Raw genomic sequence first — 15,310 nt, forward strand, 5'->3', positions numbered from 1 at the left:
GAAACGTGCATGTAATTTATGTGAAGATTGGACAAAACCTGTGAGAAGAGTATGGTGAAAATGTCAGAAATCTAAACTGAAAACATGCATCACCCAAAGATCTAGAGGAATTGGTGCTTGGCTCCAAATATGTTTAACAGTATGATATGTATAATAGCAGAGTATGTTATATAATAGTTATAGCCTTTAAATATAATACTGTATCAGTATTCAAGCTAACGTATTTACATAAATAGCTACACACAGGCAGATTTTATCATCACAAAGGGATTGGGTACGTTTAATTGTAAACAATAGAAAATAACATTCACACAATAAAAAAAAGAAGAAACATGTTATACATTATACTTTGACAATGGCTATTTGATTTCACAATCATCAAAACATTGGGTTCTACAGGCACATTAAAGGGATAGTTCACCCATAAACGAAAATGTTGTCATCATTTACTCACGCTGGTGTTGATCCAAACCTGTATGAATTTCTTTCTTCTGCTGAACATAAAATAATATATTTTAAAGATTGTTGTAACCAGACAGTTGACAGCACCCTTTAACGTTCTTAGTAGGAAAAAAAATACCATGCAAGTTTGTTAACAAACACATTCTTTGAAATAACTTCTTTTGTGTTCATCAGAAGAAAGAAATTCATACAGGTTTGGATCAACACAAGGGTGAGTAAATGATGACAACATTTTTGGGTGAGCTATCCTTTTAAGTATAACATTTACATGTGATTATAATTCATTGTACATTTTTATACACTGCTATTTAATTGATAACCCCCTTTTGAGGATTTTTTTTAGCTCTATAGAAATTCAAGGACCTGTTGATAATACCAATTAGTTGTTTTCTCCCTTAATTTAAAAGCTTTAAAAATGCAATGATTTGAACATGTCTGTTGTTGTTAAACTATTTAGGTAGGTTTTACTTTTTTCCCCCCAACAGGTTCACTCAGTAATTTCTTACTTCAATAAAAAGTTATACAAAATAAATAAATTGTAAATTTTAAACTATGTTCTAATCACATACATACATCCACATAAGATGAAGACTACAATAATTTCAGTGGCTTAATAAAAGCCGTTTTATTTTACATAGAGTTGGTCACCTCATGTCGAATCGCATTATCAGTCGAATGCCACTCGCGTCATCTCCGTAATCCACTTCCCTTTTGCTTGAAATGTATTTCTACAAAGGTATTGATAGGGGTGGGCGATACAAGCAAAAAAAATGTAACAATATCTAGACCCAGTTTTATTCGGAAACCATTTCAATTGTCCACTTTAGACATTCTTCTAACTTTGCAGCTACATGTCAACTAACTCTCATTAGAGTAGACTCTCTGTAAACACTTTATTTTGTGGTTTCCAACAGACATTCTACAGACTATAAGTAACTTTGCAAGTACGTGTCAACTTATTCTACTAACCAACAGCCTAATAATACTCTAAAGAAAGTCAGTTGACATGTAGTTGCAAAGTTACTTATAGTTGACAGAATGTCTGAAATGAACCATAGAAATAAAGTCTAACCTAATTTAGATTTAGAAATAATGTTTTTGAAGCCTCATCTCCACTTCACATTTTGAATAACCTTTCATGTCAATTCTCAGTGAATCACTCAGTGTGATAGCTTTTCATAAGGGATTAAGTGAAAGTGGTTTAACATGCCTGGGTTGCTTATGTGGTCATGTAAACGCATAAGAGATGTTCTTTAATGCTTTTATAGACATGCGCATGTAAATGTTACAAACATACAAAATGGTAACGCTTAAATATATGTGAGTTTTGTTGAGTGATTTATTTATTATAAGAAGCAGCTTATTTAAATCATTTGTTTGTGAATCTGACTATACCGCCTTGAATGTTTGTTTTCGTGTGCAGCTCCCAATGACAAGTCAATTTCATTTTGCAATACACTTCCTGTTCACATCACAACCAACTCACGTTCAAAAATGGTGTAAAATTTAGTTGTTTTTTTATCGTAGTACTGGAGATTCAGCCTTGCAGGACACACGGGAATAACCACAACAGAAACAATACTCAAATAGTTATACTGGTTGACAAATATTTCTACTGGTATAGCAGTATATCGCCCAACCCTAGGTATCAGTAACAGAAATTGTTTGCTTTTGCGTAAAGATGTATTCACGTCGCTAGCTGTCAGTATAAGCCATCACAACATAAACAAAAAATTACTGAGTGCACCTTTATCTTGAGAACCATGCTACTGTGGGCAAACGCTGACCCCTGTTCTTTCTGTGGTACATCACACATCTACACTTGAAGAGTTTTCCCTCAGCGTTACAGCAGTTTCAGGCTGCCTGTGACGTTATTCACCATCTCCTCTTCTCCTATGATGGCAAGCACAGTGCATGAACCTGGCTCCACCTGAACACAAAAACGCAATCCAAAAATTAATTCCAGGCTTTATCAATATAGTCACACAAAATTGCATCAGACAAAATGCATCTTCCTGTCATGCGTCTCGTCTTCCTCTCCATGTATTTTCCTTTATTTTGTTAAATACATGCAAGAAATTAGCATATACAACCAGAACCCAAGAAAAAATGTAGTGTCTCTAATACTTATATATATAGAGACATAGAGAAATATACTATTTTAGGTTTTAAACTAATAAAAACTGAATAGTACAGTCCCACCTTTTGCCACAGTAAACAATAAACAGAATTGTCATGCACGTTGGGATGTGTAGCTAACCTGTGTGTGTCCAGCGTCCTGTACCAGCTTTGTAGGAAGACTGAGGCTCATAGCAAGAGCCTGCAATTCCAACAGGTGTGCCATGTTAGTGCCTTGTAACACAATCTTCTTAGATCTAAACAGCCACAAAAACATACAAATACATTGACTTAGGTTTTAAAGGAGTAGTCATCCCCATGTCATCCAAGATATCCATGTCATTCTTTCTTCAGTCGAAAATAAATTAAGGTTTTTGATGAAAACATTCCTGGATTTTTCTCCATATAATGCATTTTACTGGTAACCAAATGGTTCAAGGTCCGAAAGACAGTTTCAGTGCAAACTGTTCAAAGGGCTTTAAACGATTCCAGACAATGAATAAGGGTCTTATCAAGCGAAACGATCGCTCATTTAAAAAAAATAATAACAAAGTTTAAGTTTTATAAGATCAAATGGTCGCCTTGATCTGTTCTGTGATGCACGTTCGGACTCTCCTGTTCGAACTCGTTCATCAAAATGAACAAATTTTTTCCTGAGTCAATACGTTCATTTCGTTCGTTGAATGAACCAAATGACACGAAAAAAGATTTGTTCATTTTGATAAACGAGTTTGAACAGGAGAGTCACGAAAGCACATCACAGAACAGAGCAAGGCGGCCATTTGAGCTTGTAAAACTTAAACTTTTTTTTTTTTTAAATGAGCAATCGTTTTACTTGATAAGACCCTTACTCATCATCTGGAATCCTTTAAAGCCCTTTGAACAGTTTGCACTGAAACTGTCTTTTGGACCTTGAACCGTTTGGTTACCAGTAAAGTGCATTATATGGAGAAAAATCCAGGAATGTTTTCATCAAAAACCTTAATTTATTTTCGACTGAAGAAAGAATGACATGGATATCTTGGATGACATGGGGGTGAGTAAATTATCAGCAAAGTTTTTTTTTTAAAAGTGAACTACTTTAATACATGCTTTAATTTGGTGATGCTTCCTTTTTTTAAATCTTAATACAGATCGGTTAAACAAAACTGTTAAAACTATTTACATCTGGTCACTTCATGCTTTTTCTACAATTGGATGTCTATTTAATCATAAAAAGACCAGTATAAACATCTGAAACGTTTTAAGAAGGTTAAATCCGATCACTCCAAACACTTAAGGAGGTGGTTTAAGACGCATTCCAGATTATTGAAACCACATATGTAAATTTTACTCCTCCCAAAATGATTGAAAACTCGTGTGTGTTTCACAAAACAAAAAAATGTGTGAGAACGTGGTATAGGCCAGCGATTCCCAAACTGTTGTCCGCGGACAACTAGTGGTCCGTGAGGGTACTGCAGGTGGTCCATGAAAAGGCAAAATAAAATATGAAATATTTTACCAATAAATTCCCATTAAAAAAGTAAAAAGAATATGTAGGCCTATATTTATATAAAATGTCAATTAAATTGTCAAGCTATTGTCTGATTACTAAAATAGTGGCGCTCGGCCGTGACGTTCAAGCTCCGTGTCGTCAGAACCACAACACCGGATCGGTGGATAGCAACAGGTTAGGTGAGCATTTATTTAGTTGTTTGTTTTTAATATAGGTCTATATTAGACAGATGATACAAAGAGGAAGGGAAAGATGTGGAGGGTGACAAAGGAGGATATTACGTTCATATCGGGCAGGCAAATATAGACTCCAATGGCTTTTCCTTTTGACAACTTTATTTTCAACCTGAAATAACGTTAGGCCTACTGTGTTTTCTTTTAAATGTGTAACGTTATAGGGCAGAGGCAAATATGTTCTCAAGTCTACTTTTTGAGGACTTGTAGAACTCTTAAGATTAACATTAATAATCCCCTAAAATCGCTAAAGGTTTTGAAATGCTGACTATATCCAAGTGTTCTTATTGCTGTATAGATTTCATACTCCATTGCTATGGAAATAAGCCTGTTGTTCAAATGAACCTGATTATAATATGTAATAAATAATATAATATCATAATATGTGTATTATGAGGTGGTCCGTGAAAAAATCTTGATTACAAATAGTGGTCCACACACACAAAAAGTTTGAAAACCCCTGGTATAGGCTGTATGAGATTAGTAAGTATCTCTTCAGCGAGAAAAAGTGCAAACCTGCACAAATGAAACTAAAAGTTCAGTTTCATTTAACATAGTAAGACTCATTTATCTTACAAGTGCTAATGCGTTTCTCTCTCTCCTATTGTGATCTTGAAATTAGCTGATAAAACAGGTCATATCTGTTGCTTTGGTGGACATGAACTTTTTAAATTTTCATATAGCATAGCACAGGAATTGAAGATCAGATTTATAATCGTTTTGCAGAGACACATAGATGTGGCCAAGTGTAAATGAATCCATTTAAAGCAGTCATGACAGGAGAAATCAAACTTGCCTTGATCTTTTTATATATAAGAGCCCTTGTACCATTAAAACATCCTTCAGGTTCATAGCTTAAAACATTCTCCTCAATCAAGCCTTAAAAAAGGCTTGTTTGGATATTGTGAGTGTGACGTCACACATGTGCCTGTCTCCAGAGCAAGATAATTGACTCCACCCAGTGGTTTACAGTCACTTAACAGCTGACACTTGCCTACACCAGTTTCGAGCATCGCATTCTGACAGCAGACAGCATATCAAAACCGCCAGTAAACGAGTAAAACTCTGATTGGCTGTTCAGTTTAGCAAACGAGTCAGTGTATGAGAATACATGCAAAACTGATGAAAGTGAGCAAGTCATGACTGCACAGACAGAATGTTGTTCTAATTTTACGCCATCTTACCTGAGCATTCCACTGCAGAAATATTTTCATAATAACGTGAGCGGAGTGGAATAAAGAACATGATAAGCATGACTGATATTCAAAACGGTAAGCAAGTGGTGCTTTGTTTATGCTTTTGTCTTAGTTTCGCTCTACCTTTTTGAATGGCGAATATTGACGAACATATCTACTTAAATAGACAGTTATCTCTTTTACACGCAGAACACAATCGCTAGTTGAAGTCAGCTTTCATCAGCACTAGTTCTTTGGCGTCGGTTGGTGTCCCTAACCTTACTCACTTGCTTTAGTGAGAGGGTATTGATATTGTTTCCTATGCAATGATGTTGCCAATTATCACAGTGGCCATTTAATGAAAAAAACATTTCATGACCCATTGAACAGAACAGTAAAAACTTAAAGTGACAAAGTATAAACAGGCCAAAGGACTACCAGTCAAAACATTTTTTTATGTATACGCATAAAATAAATTAAAATATATGAAAAAAAGAATATGATTTTGAAAGAAGTTTTGTGTTCAAAAGGGTTGCACTTATTTGAATCCAGTAAAAACTGTAATACTGTGAAATATTATTACAATTTAAAATAACAATAGTTTTAATAATAGCTTTAACAATAGCAATAATAGTTTTCTATTTAAAATTTTAATTTATTTCTATGATGGCAAAGCGTTTTCAGCAACTGTCTAACGCATACAGGTCAATCCCGTACAAGCTGGTGGAAACCTCACTGATTTGACACCATGTTCCAGACAAGTTTAGGGACCTCATTCTGAACTATTATAACTGCTTTAGTTTGAGAGTCGCCTCTGGATCAACAACATCTGGATTTCATAGGCTGGAGAAAGAAATAATCACAGGGTGCACTCTCAGTGATTTGGTTCGCCTTAACCATGAATAAGCTAGTTAAGTCAGCAGAGGAGGAATGCAAAGGTCCACTCATCCGGTCAGGTGTGTGTCAGCCCCCCATCAGAGCTGATCTGACAGTGACCAAAACATCCGTACCAGGATGCAGATGGATCCTTCCGAACCTCGAACACCTCATCAGCTGGGCCCGAATGGACTTTTAAACAGCCAAGTCCCAATCCCTTGTGGTGAGGAAGGGAAACGTAACCAACAAGTTCTGGTTCTCCCTGAGATGAGTCCAAATTCCATCAATCACAGAGAAGCCAGCTAAGAGCCTGGGAAAAGTCTTTAACAGCACACTTAGGGACACAGCCACACTTCATGAAAACAGAAAAGAGTTGCACGCCTGGATTGCAGCAGTGGACAAGTCGGGGCTTTCAGGAAAGTTTAAAGCCTGGATTTTCCATCATGACATTCTGCCGCAACTCCTATGGCCACTGCTGGTTTACGTTGCCCCCCCCAACTACCGTCGAGAGAGGATTAGCCACTCTCTGTGTAGGTGGTTGGGTCTCCCATGTACCCTCAGTAGCATACCCTTGTTTCATAGTTTCAAGAACAAGCTACAACTTTCCTTCAGCAGCCTGTCTGAGGAGTTCATGTTTTCCTGAGCAAGAGAGGTGCTGCTGTAGAGAGAGTCAATTGATATCTAAATCTCCTCAGCTGGCATAGCGGTGAAGACAGGTAGGACGTGGAGGGCCCAGGAGGCAGTCGAGCAGGCTGAAGCACGTCTGCAGCACAGTAGTTGCTCGTGAAGACAATGGCATCAGGACGTGCAGGGCTTGGCTGTATACAAAGACCGCGATACGACAAGGCCCAGAAAAGGACAGGCATCAACTGCCTCATAAAGAAATCAGAGCAAGAGTAGAGGAAAAACGCAACAGCAAGATATGGGGGAGGGGGGGGGGGGTGCGTCAATACAGGAGCAATCAGCACCAGGATCTCTCTCAGCAGGCACCAGCAGCAAGCAGAGTACTCAATCATATTTGTCAAGGCTGGAGTGAAACCACAACGGAGCAGGAACCCAGCAGGGGGATTTCCGGACACAGCCTGGGACTGACAGCTAAAGGTCTTCCCAAGTCGAGCTCAAATACCCAGACACCATGGTGGTCCAAGGCAGGTGGTCCAACTGGAATTGACTGTGCACTGGGAAGACCAAATGGAAGAGGCGTTTAAATGGAAGAGGGCCAAATACGAGAAGTTGGCAGGTGAATGGCATAGCAGAGGATGGAAGACCCGCTGCCTCCTCATCGAGGTTGGCTGCCGAGGGTTTACTGGCCAGTCACTCTGCAGGGCCACAAGAAGAAAGCCATCAGGAACATCACAGATACCACTGAGAAGGCAGCTAGATGGGGCTGTAGATCAAAAGGGGTGATCCATGGATCACACAATCTACCTACACTAGGGCTGGGTACCGAGTTCGGTACTTTTTAGGTACCGACCGAATTGCCTCGGTACTACCGAGTATCGAAACATGTCTTGTTTTTCGGTACCAAATTTCGGTACCTAAGTGGTTAATCTCCTCAACGTCAGTGAAAAAAATAAGCATGCAGCATGATTGGCTGTGGCAGAAAACACTTGTTTACATGGCTGCCCAGAGACGTAGCTTGTCGCACGTGAGGCTGTAGTGTGTGTGTGCTTCACAGTCTATGGTGTGTACGTGTAAGCGTCCCAACCCAGATATAAAATATGTGGAAATGATCCAAAGTGTACCTATGTGCCAGACTCGATGCCAGAAGCATGCGATGCAATATTTGACAAGATAATAGCCGCCAAGACCGGTAACACGGTAAATCTGATAAGCGCACAGACACTTGAGAGTAGAAAGTTTATCCATTTTCGACTGCAAGAACTGGAGCGCGTCACAAATGAAACCGAAACTCAAAATATGTCTACTTTTAAACGAAACAATTAGAAATAAATAGTTCGATTACCTAATCCATATAGGCGTGTGCATTCACTACTACAGGAATGACGAGTCAACCACACCATAAACATATTTGCAGCCAGCACACTTATTAAAAACTTGTTCATTAACCCCTTAACGCCCACTGTCGCAAATATGCAACAAAACCATTTGACTCAGTCAACCAGCCGAGATAACGTCTGCATTCCCTCAATGCCGGTTTGTGCATATTCACTACGGACCTATGGACCTTCGACAAGCACTTGTTTCAAAGTGACGGACTTATTTCCTGTTTCGGCACGAGGATTTCTCCGGTCAGGAACATTTGCAACATTTGCAACATACCAAATTGACCATTATGCCCGTTGTTGCAGATTTGCAACATACCAAATTGACCCCAAATTGACCATTATGCCGCTGTTTCAGATTTGCAACATACCAAATAGACTCCAAATTGACCATTAATGCCCGCTGTTACAGATTTGCAACATACCAAATTGACCATTATGCCCGCTGTTGCAGATTTTCAACATACCAAATTGACCATTATGCCCGTTGTTGCAGATTTGCAACATACCAAAATTTCTATTTATTTGTTGTGCAAAAGTGAAATTGATAATCTCAACATTATTTACCATCTACTTAAAGGAAAAAACACACATAAAACATTTTTTTTATATACAGCTATATATATTCAGACGTTAAGGGGTTAATAAACAATTAAAATATATCCTTGCTGTTGTTTCCCGACACATCCATAATCATTAGGCTACTTTTGCCAGTGCTTTGCGGCAAGCTTCATGTGTGCTGAGCGCAAGGCATAAATCCCACCCCCCCTCCCCAGTAGCCAATATTTAATTTAATTCACATTTATTTCTATAGCATTTTTCACAATACATATCGTTTCAAAGCTGCTTTGCAGAAAATCCATGTTTCTAAATTACAATTTAGAGTGATCTGTTATCAGAGGTGACACTGTAATGCATTTCAATTCATTTTCATTCAGTTTCAGTGTTAAACAATGCATTAAGATAAGGCAGAAACAATGAGTTCATTGAAGTAAAAAATTCATGTTGTTAAATGATTAGGAAACATAGAAAACTTTAACATCGATGCTTTTTTACATACTCAAAATATGAGTATGAAAAACTCAACAAACTGAAAAATAAAAATTTAGGTAATATTAAATTGTTAAAACTGGTTACATAAAATTGGTATCAAAAAAGGTATCAGTATCGGTATTGAACATTTTGTTACGATACCCAGCCCTACAAGTCGGGGGCTGGTCATCCCTGGCTGGATCACCTGGGTGAGGGTGTATGATGTTGAAAGACCCAAAACACCTGATGACCCCAGGTTACATCACTGATGATGTGTCTATGTTGCACCTGCAAGGTGCGTATTAAAATCATCACATGATTCTTCAGAAATCATTCTAATATGCTGATTTTATGCTCTGTTACTTATCAATTAATAATAGTGCTAAAATATTAATAACGGTTCTTAATACTATGAATGTATTATGAATATATGTGTCTTGAGCACCAAATTAACATATTAGAATGATTTGTGAAGAATCATGTGACACTGGAGTATTGAAATTCAGTTTTGCCATCATGAGAATAAATTACATTTAAAAAAATTATTAAAATAGAAATAAGTTATTTTAAACTGTAATAATATTTCACAATACTAACGTTTTTTTTTTTTTTTATCAAATAAATGCAGCCTTGGTGGGCATAAGAGACTTCTTTCAGAGACACAAACAAATTTGGAATTATTGCAACATTTGACTAGTAATGTATTCAGAAAACAATCTAGGAATCAGGCTAAGGTAGAAGGATGAGACAACATTGGCATCTCTTACCCAGCATGGTCCCATCTCCAGGCCATTTCCCTCCAGCTGTTTTTCTCCTGCAAAGCCTGATACAAACCCACTGCAGCATGACCCACCTGTGCCGCCACCTATAGACACATTGCTCATCTCAATTCTATTGAAATACACAGAACACACACACAGGACACTGTTCTCCGACAAATCACTCATTTAAATCCAAAGGTAGTCCCGATTGACAATAGAATCAAGTATAGAAGGGTGTAAAAGCACCTGTGCACATGAGAGCTATCTCTTTTTTCCATTGCACAAATATTAGTGTTTTCCTGCATTGGAGCAAGACACATCTTTCTCATTATTATAAAATGTAAAGTCATCATTATAAGAATGTTTTTAAATTTTATGAGATACACAGTCATAATTATAAACTAAAATAACATGATATTTGGAGGTTGTATGAGTTACAGGATCACATTTTAAAACAACAAATTTGTGGCAGAAACAAGCTTCAATAATAAATAAACATAAGACAACTAAAATGCCCGCTTTGAGTTCCAGAAAAGGTTTTCTGCAATCACAGGAAATGAAAATGTGTTGATGTTTATGGATGGATCAATTTTATTGATAATTGAGGACAAATTGAAAGGGTCATGAAACCTTAAAACACATTTTTGAGATGTTAATTTAAGTTTTAGTTAATTATAATAATTTAATAATTATTTAAAACATTACATTGTACTGACACACCCTCTTTCTCAATTATCTCTATAGTAAGTGTGTGTTGGAAATTTGAAAATTGTTAAAATATCTACCTTCCCGACACCCATGGACAGCTCCATATTTACAACAAAAACCATTTTGAACATCAGGTCTTCATCACCCTCTTCCTGTATATTAAAAAACAACACAGGGTTAAACAATTAAAAAAATTAAGTAATTGATTTATCATGGCTGCCTTGATTACACAGCATTCTATTTAGATCTATCCCTGTTGAGACAAAAGTGTCTATTTCTAAAAATCTTTTGCAATGTTGAGAACTGTACCCAGTGGTTGGAGGAATACAATGGCCAATCAGAGATGTTTAAATAGGTCACTGCAATGACGGTATTTGCTCAAAATGTCAAATTTAGTTTAGCTTGAGTTCTGCACTTTTGCAAATGCTCTCATTATAACCAACCAATTGAAGGCAGAATGCAAGTAAGATATTTATTATTTAGTGTAGACAACTTCACTGATTATTAATAGCTCCAGTTATTATAGAGTGATCTGCTCACTTTCTGCAGGCCTATATATTCTTTCTATTCATTATTTGAATAAAACTTTTGTTTTTAATGCTGCTAAGAGGACCAGTTCCCATGTATACACTGCACAGTTTTAAACAAAGCAATAGTATTTGAGTGCAGGATTAAATACACTAAATAAGTGGTTATCAACTAGGTGCCCCACCAGACTTGAGACTTTAACCACTAGTTTCACAGACAAGGCTTATTGCACAGTACCAGTACCAGCTTGACTCGACTCAGCTCGCCTTTGTTTGGTTTTCCATTGTGTAAAAGTTGTACCTGTACCTGCTTTCGGATATTTTTTTTTGTATCACCTCCAGCGAGGTTCTGAGCGAGCTAAGGCGAGCTGAGCCGGTACTAAAGCGTGACGTGAAAACAATGCCGACTGCTGAATGGTCAGAGAGAATCATCACCATTCACTGCGTCATCATTGCATGCGCCAGATAGAGTATCCAGAATATCCCGCCATTTTTGAATAGTTTGGCCAGAGATAGTAACTAAACTTACTACTATTATTATGGCAACTTGGAAGAATACACCGAGGTCAAACGAGGAGGTGGAGACTTTCCTTTGTTTGGTTGCCGAAGCGAGGATCCAGCTTGATAGGGTAACGAGGAACGAAAGGCGTCGCCATGATGACCAGGTACTATGTGTGGTGGTACTGTCTGCAATGGAAAACGGAGCGAAAAGCGAGCCGAGTCAAGTCGAGCTGGTACTGGTAATGGAAAAGCGCCATTAGGTCCCATGTCTGAGTTGCTTTAACTGAAAGCAACTTGCACTGACATATCTTAAAATATGTAATTGCCATTGTTTTGTCTCAAGATGCACACCAGCAATGTTTTTTTTTTTCTAAGGCACGTTTTTAAAAGCTACTTAAATGCCGTAAATTAACTAAGGTCTAATCCTGACTTAATCTAAGCCCTATCTGTAAAATCAGACAAAAATGACTGGCAAAAGATACTTTAAAAGAAGCTGAAACAACTAAAAATCAAGATCAATATTTAGATGTGTCCCCTTAACAACTGTTTTTTTCTTTATTTTAATCTCATAGCACCCCCAGTCTTGGAAAGCTGGATGTATGAAGTATGAATTAATTAATAATTAAATTACTGAATTAAATTAATAAAATCTTAAACCACCATGGATTTTGATTTCTAAAATCTTTAATAAGATAAATCGAGATTTTTAAAAAATGGATGACAAATTTCTTATACTTTTCTTATACTATTCTTATTCAGTTCATAATGAACTGTTACACCTAGTTTCTGTAAATAAAACATTTGAAAACAAGCAGATTTGTCATTATGAGAGGAGATATATTAGCCTAATGTGGAAACCACTACCATAAATTGTAGCACATACCATGTGAGACAATCCTGAAACTTTAATGAATGACACGGTCATAAATGCAACATCACTACTGACTTATAAATTAGCTATTTACTAAATAAATAGATATCTGCTAGCTTCTCTATGTATATACAGTACATAGAGAATCTACCATGATGTTTCTTTAAAAGAAAAGTATTTTACAGTAGATTCAATGACTCAAAATTAATAATCACAATAATGAGGTAAATAGTTGAGTTATGATTTAGTTCAGTTTGCGCAGTCCTACAGACAAAGCTGTATTCAATGTAAAGTACTTTTAAGGGATAGTGAATAAAATCTCATCATTTAAATTGATCATCTCACTTCAGAAATTTTTGGACCAAAACAAATCCCAATGGGTTAGTTTTAAAATCACTTTATTAATTTGTTTTGAAGCGTCAGCGTGTCAGTTGCGTAGCTGTCAATGGAGGGACAGAAAGCTCTCAGATTTAATCAAAAAGATCTTCATTTGTGTTCTGAAGATGAACAAGAGTATTGCGGGTTTGGAACAAATTGAGGGCGAGTAATTACTGACAGAATTTTAATTTTAGGGGGAACTAACCCTTTAAACAAAGTCTATCTGTCGTTCTGTGTGCATGTACCTCATTCTCCAGTTTGTTGAAATAATACATTGCAGCCTCTTCTGCAGACACATTCTGTGTGTGTAAGAGTGCCTGGAACAGATCAATAAAAGCATCTCAATACAAAAGACAGCAATCATGATACAACATTCATATTTGATGTACAGCAGCTTCTGCTACCACAGAAGGTAAGTCAGAGTCTAATGTCCAGTATACAAACTGTTTGGGTGCTCAAAATATTTTGATATTTACTATGAGAAACAACCACTTAAGAGTCAAGCAGTGCTGCAAATACACTGCCAGTTCATTCATTGTAAGTGTAAAATGTTGTGCACCTGTTTGGCTGCCTCCTCAGGTATGTCCAACTCTCTGAGCTGCTGCAGGAATACAGGGTTCACTTCCTGCTGGGACTCCATTTCTAAAATACAGACATACACATTATAAACCCCTTATTAACATACTGTTTTCTAACAGATTTAAGGGATGTAATACGGTCAGGTTTAAATTGAAAATAGCAGCATCTTCTGTTGAAGCATCTCACTGAAGCATTAGGTTCAATTAGGTCAAAATGAACGCAATGTCTTTCACTGCCGAGTGCCGACATCCACAGAATCATTCAAAATCAACTGACCGTCCGTTATGAATTAATATTTTCATGGTTACGTTACATCAGGTTTGTAGCTGCTAATGCTAATGCCAGTATTACCAATAATTTTGGGGGAATTTTTAAACAATCTAAGTGAAAGCAGCTGAGGGCAATTATATTCTGTAGTTTTGGGTGTTAACGATCGTGTCTCTTACCTGCTTTACTGAACTACTGAACGAGCGAATATCCCCCAATGCGACTGTGAGCTTCTTAGCGAACGATTGTTTCGTCTTTTTACTTCCAAAGGGAAATAGGGTCATTTGTGATATTTGCGATTATTTTAACCTCTCATTTCCATTCAACGTCGCTTATAGTTTTAGGGAAAAAATGCTGCAACAATAGCTTTCTACGCAAACGTGAACTACACATTACCGTATACACAGAGTTCATGGGTCACGTCGGTTTCATTTCCGGGTCATCTTACTCTACAACTCCAAAGCCGCTTCTACTGCTTCTACTCTAACAAACCTCCAAGATTAATGGTTTCGTTTTGAAGCAAACAATTAAATTAAACCATTTCGGTTAATAAGTCTATATCCATCCTCACGCCGCAGGTAAAATTGCCCACGCCTTAATTCATTATTCCTAAATAGTGGATACACAAAAAATAGAAAAAACTACAAACATGGCGGACATTCTTGAGGCAGACGAATCGTCAACGTCGCCTCTCATAAATGGACTGTACAATTTGCTGTTATCATTAGTAAAATATTATTATATTATATTCATACTCCACTTAGTTGTATTTATTGGCTATTAATAATATTAATAGGCTAACTGTTACTATTTTTACCACATCACTTAAATGTTCTACCGCTGTAAATGTTCAAAAGGATGATTTAGGGGTCCAGACACCAAAGGTGTATTGTGTTTGTACTGGATTTCTTCTTTATGTTTCTGCCCTAAAGGTATATGGACTTCAGAGACGCCTCTAGACCCCAAACTTTACCCCACAGACACATACCATCTGACACTAGGTGGGGCTATAATAAGAGGATTTGCATCACTTTGGAACCATAAGGACTAGAAACAAAATGCTTCTCATCCTTGATTCCTCAAGGCAAGTCAAATATTACCTAATATCAAAATGTGTATAGGTTTTTTCCCCATCCTTTTGAATGGAATTGAATGCATAGATTTAGCTCATTTGTAACCATAATGAACTGACAGTATAGTTGTATATAATTAGTGTAAATAGAATTTGTGGAATACTTATAGATAATTAAATAAATGTTTACTGTTACTCATAGACCCAATAAAACATTCAAGTTGCCTGACATGATTAAATATGATGCTG

General features: G+C 37.0%; 1 protein-coding gene across 2 annotated transcripts; it reads right to left on the bottom strand.

Annotated features, from left to right (window-relative positions):
* LOC120466958 (putative peptidyl-tRNA hydrolase 2) lies at window positions 1-14,422 on the bottom strand. 2 transcript variants are annotated; one of them, XM_089133967.1, is made up of 7 exons: window positions 14,169-14,422; window positions 13,703-13,777; window positions 13,389-13,460; window positions 10,944-11,018; window positions 10,165-10,262; window positions 2,723-2,837; window positions 1-2,392 (listed from the first exon to the last, which is right to left on the bottom strand). In XM_089133967.1, the coding sequence occupies exons 1-7, from the start codon at window positions 14,271-14,273 to the stop codon at window positions 2,306-2,308; spliced, it is 627 nt and encodes a 208-aa protein (XP_088990093.1). In that variant the 5' UTR covers window positions 14,274-14,422; the 3' UTR covers window positions 1-2,305. The 2 variants fall into 2 exon arrangements, with proteins under 2 accessions (XP_088990093.1, XP_039511613.1); XM_039655679.2 differs by having other exon boundaries at window positions 13,703-13,785; window positions 14,169-14,415.
* Between the last annotated feature and the right edge of the window lie 888 nt (window positions 14,423-15,310).

This window comes from Pimephales promelas, chromosome 8, assembly GCF_988280905.1.
Source record: "Pimephales promelas chromosome 8, fPimPro1.hap1.1, whole genome shotgun sequence".
Lineage (NCBI taxonomy): Eukaryota > Metazoa > Chordata > Actinopteri > Cypriniformes > Leuciscidae > Pimephales > Pimephales promelas.

What these genes read in the sequence shown, in the direction of transcription:
- LOC120466958 (XM_089133967.1), bottom strand. Translation starts at nt 14,273, where the DNA reads ATGACCCTATTTCCCTTTGGAAGTAAAAAGACGAAACAATCGTTCGCT. An exon ending in TCAGTAGTTCAGTAAAGCAG is followed by an intron (nt 13,778 to 14,168) that starts GTAAGAGACACG and finishes TTAGAAATGGAG; the next exon opens with TCCCAGCAGGAAGTGAACCC. An exon ending in TGGAGATGGGACCATGCTGG is followed by an intron (nt 2,838 to 10,164) that starts GTAAGAGATGCC and finishes GTGGCTGTTTAG; the next exon opens with ATCTAAGAAGATTGTGTTAC.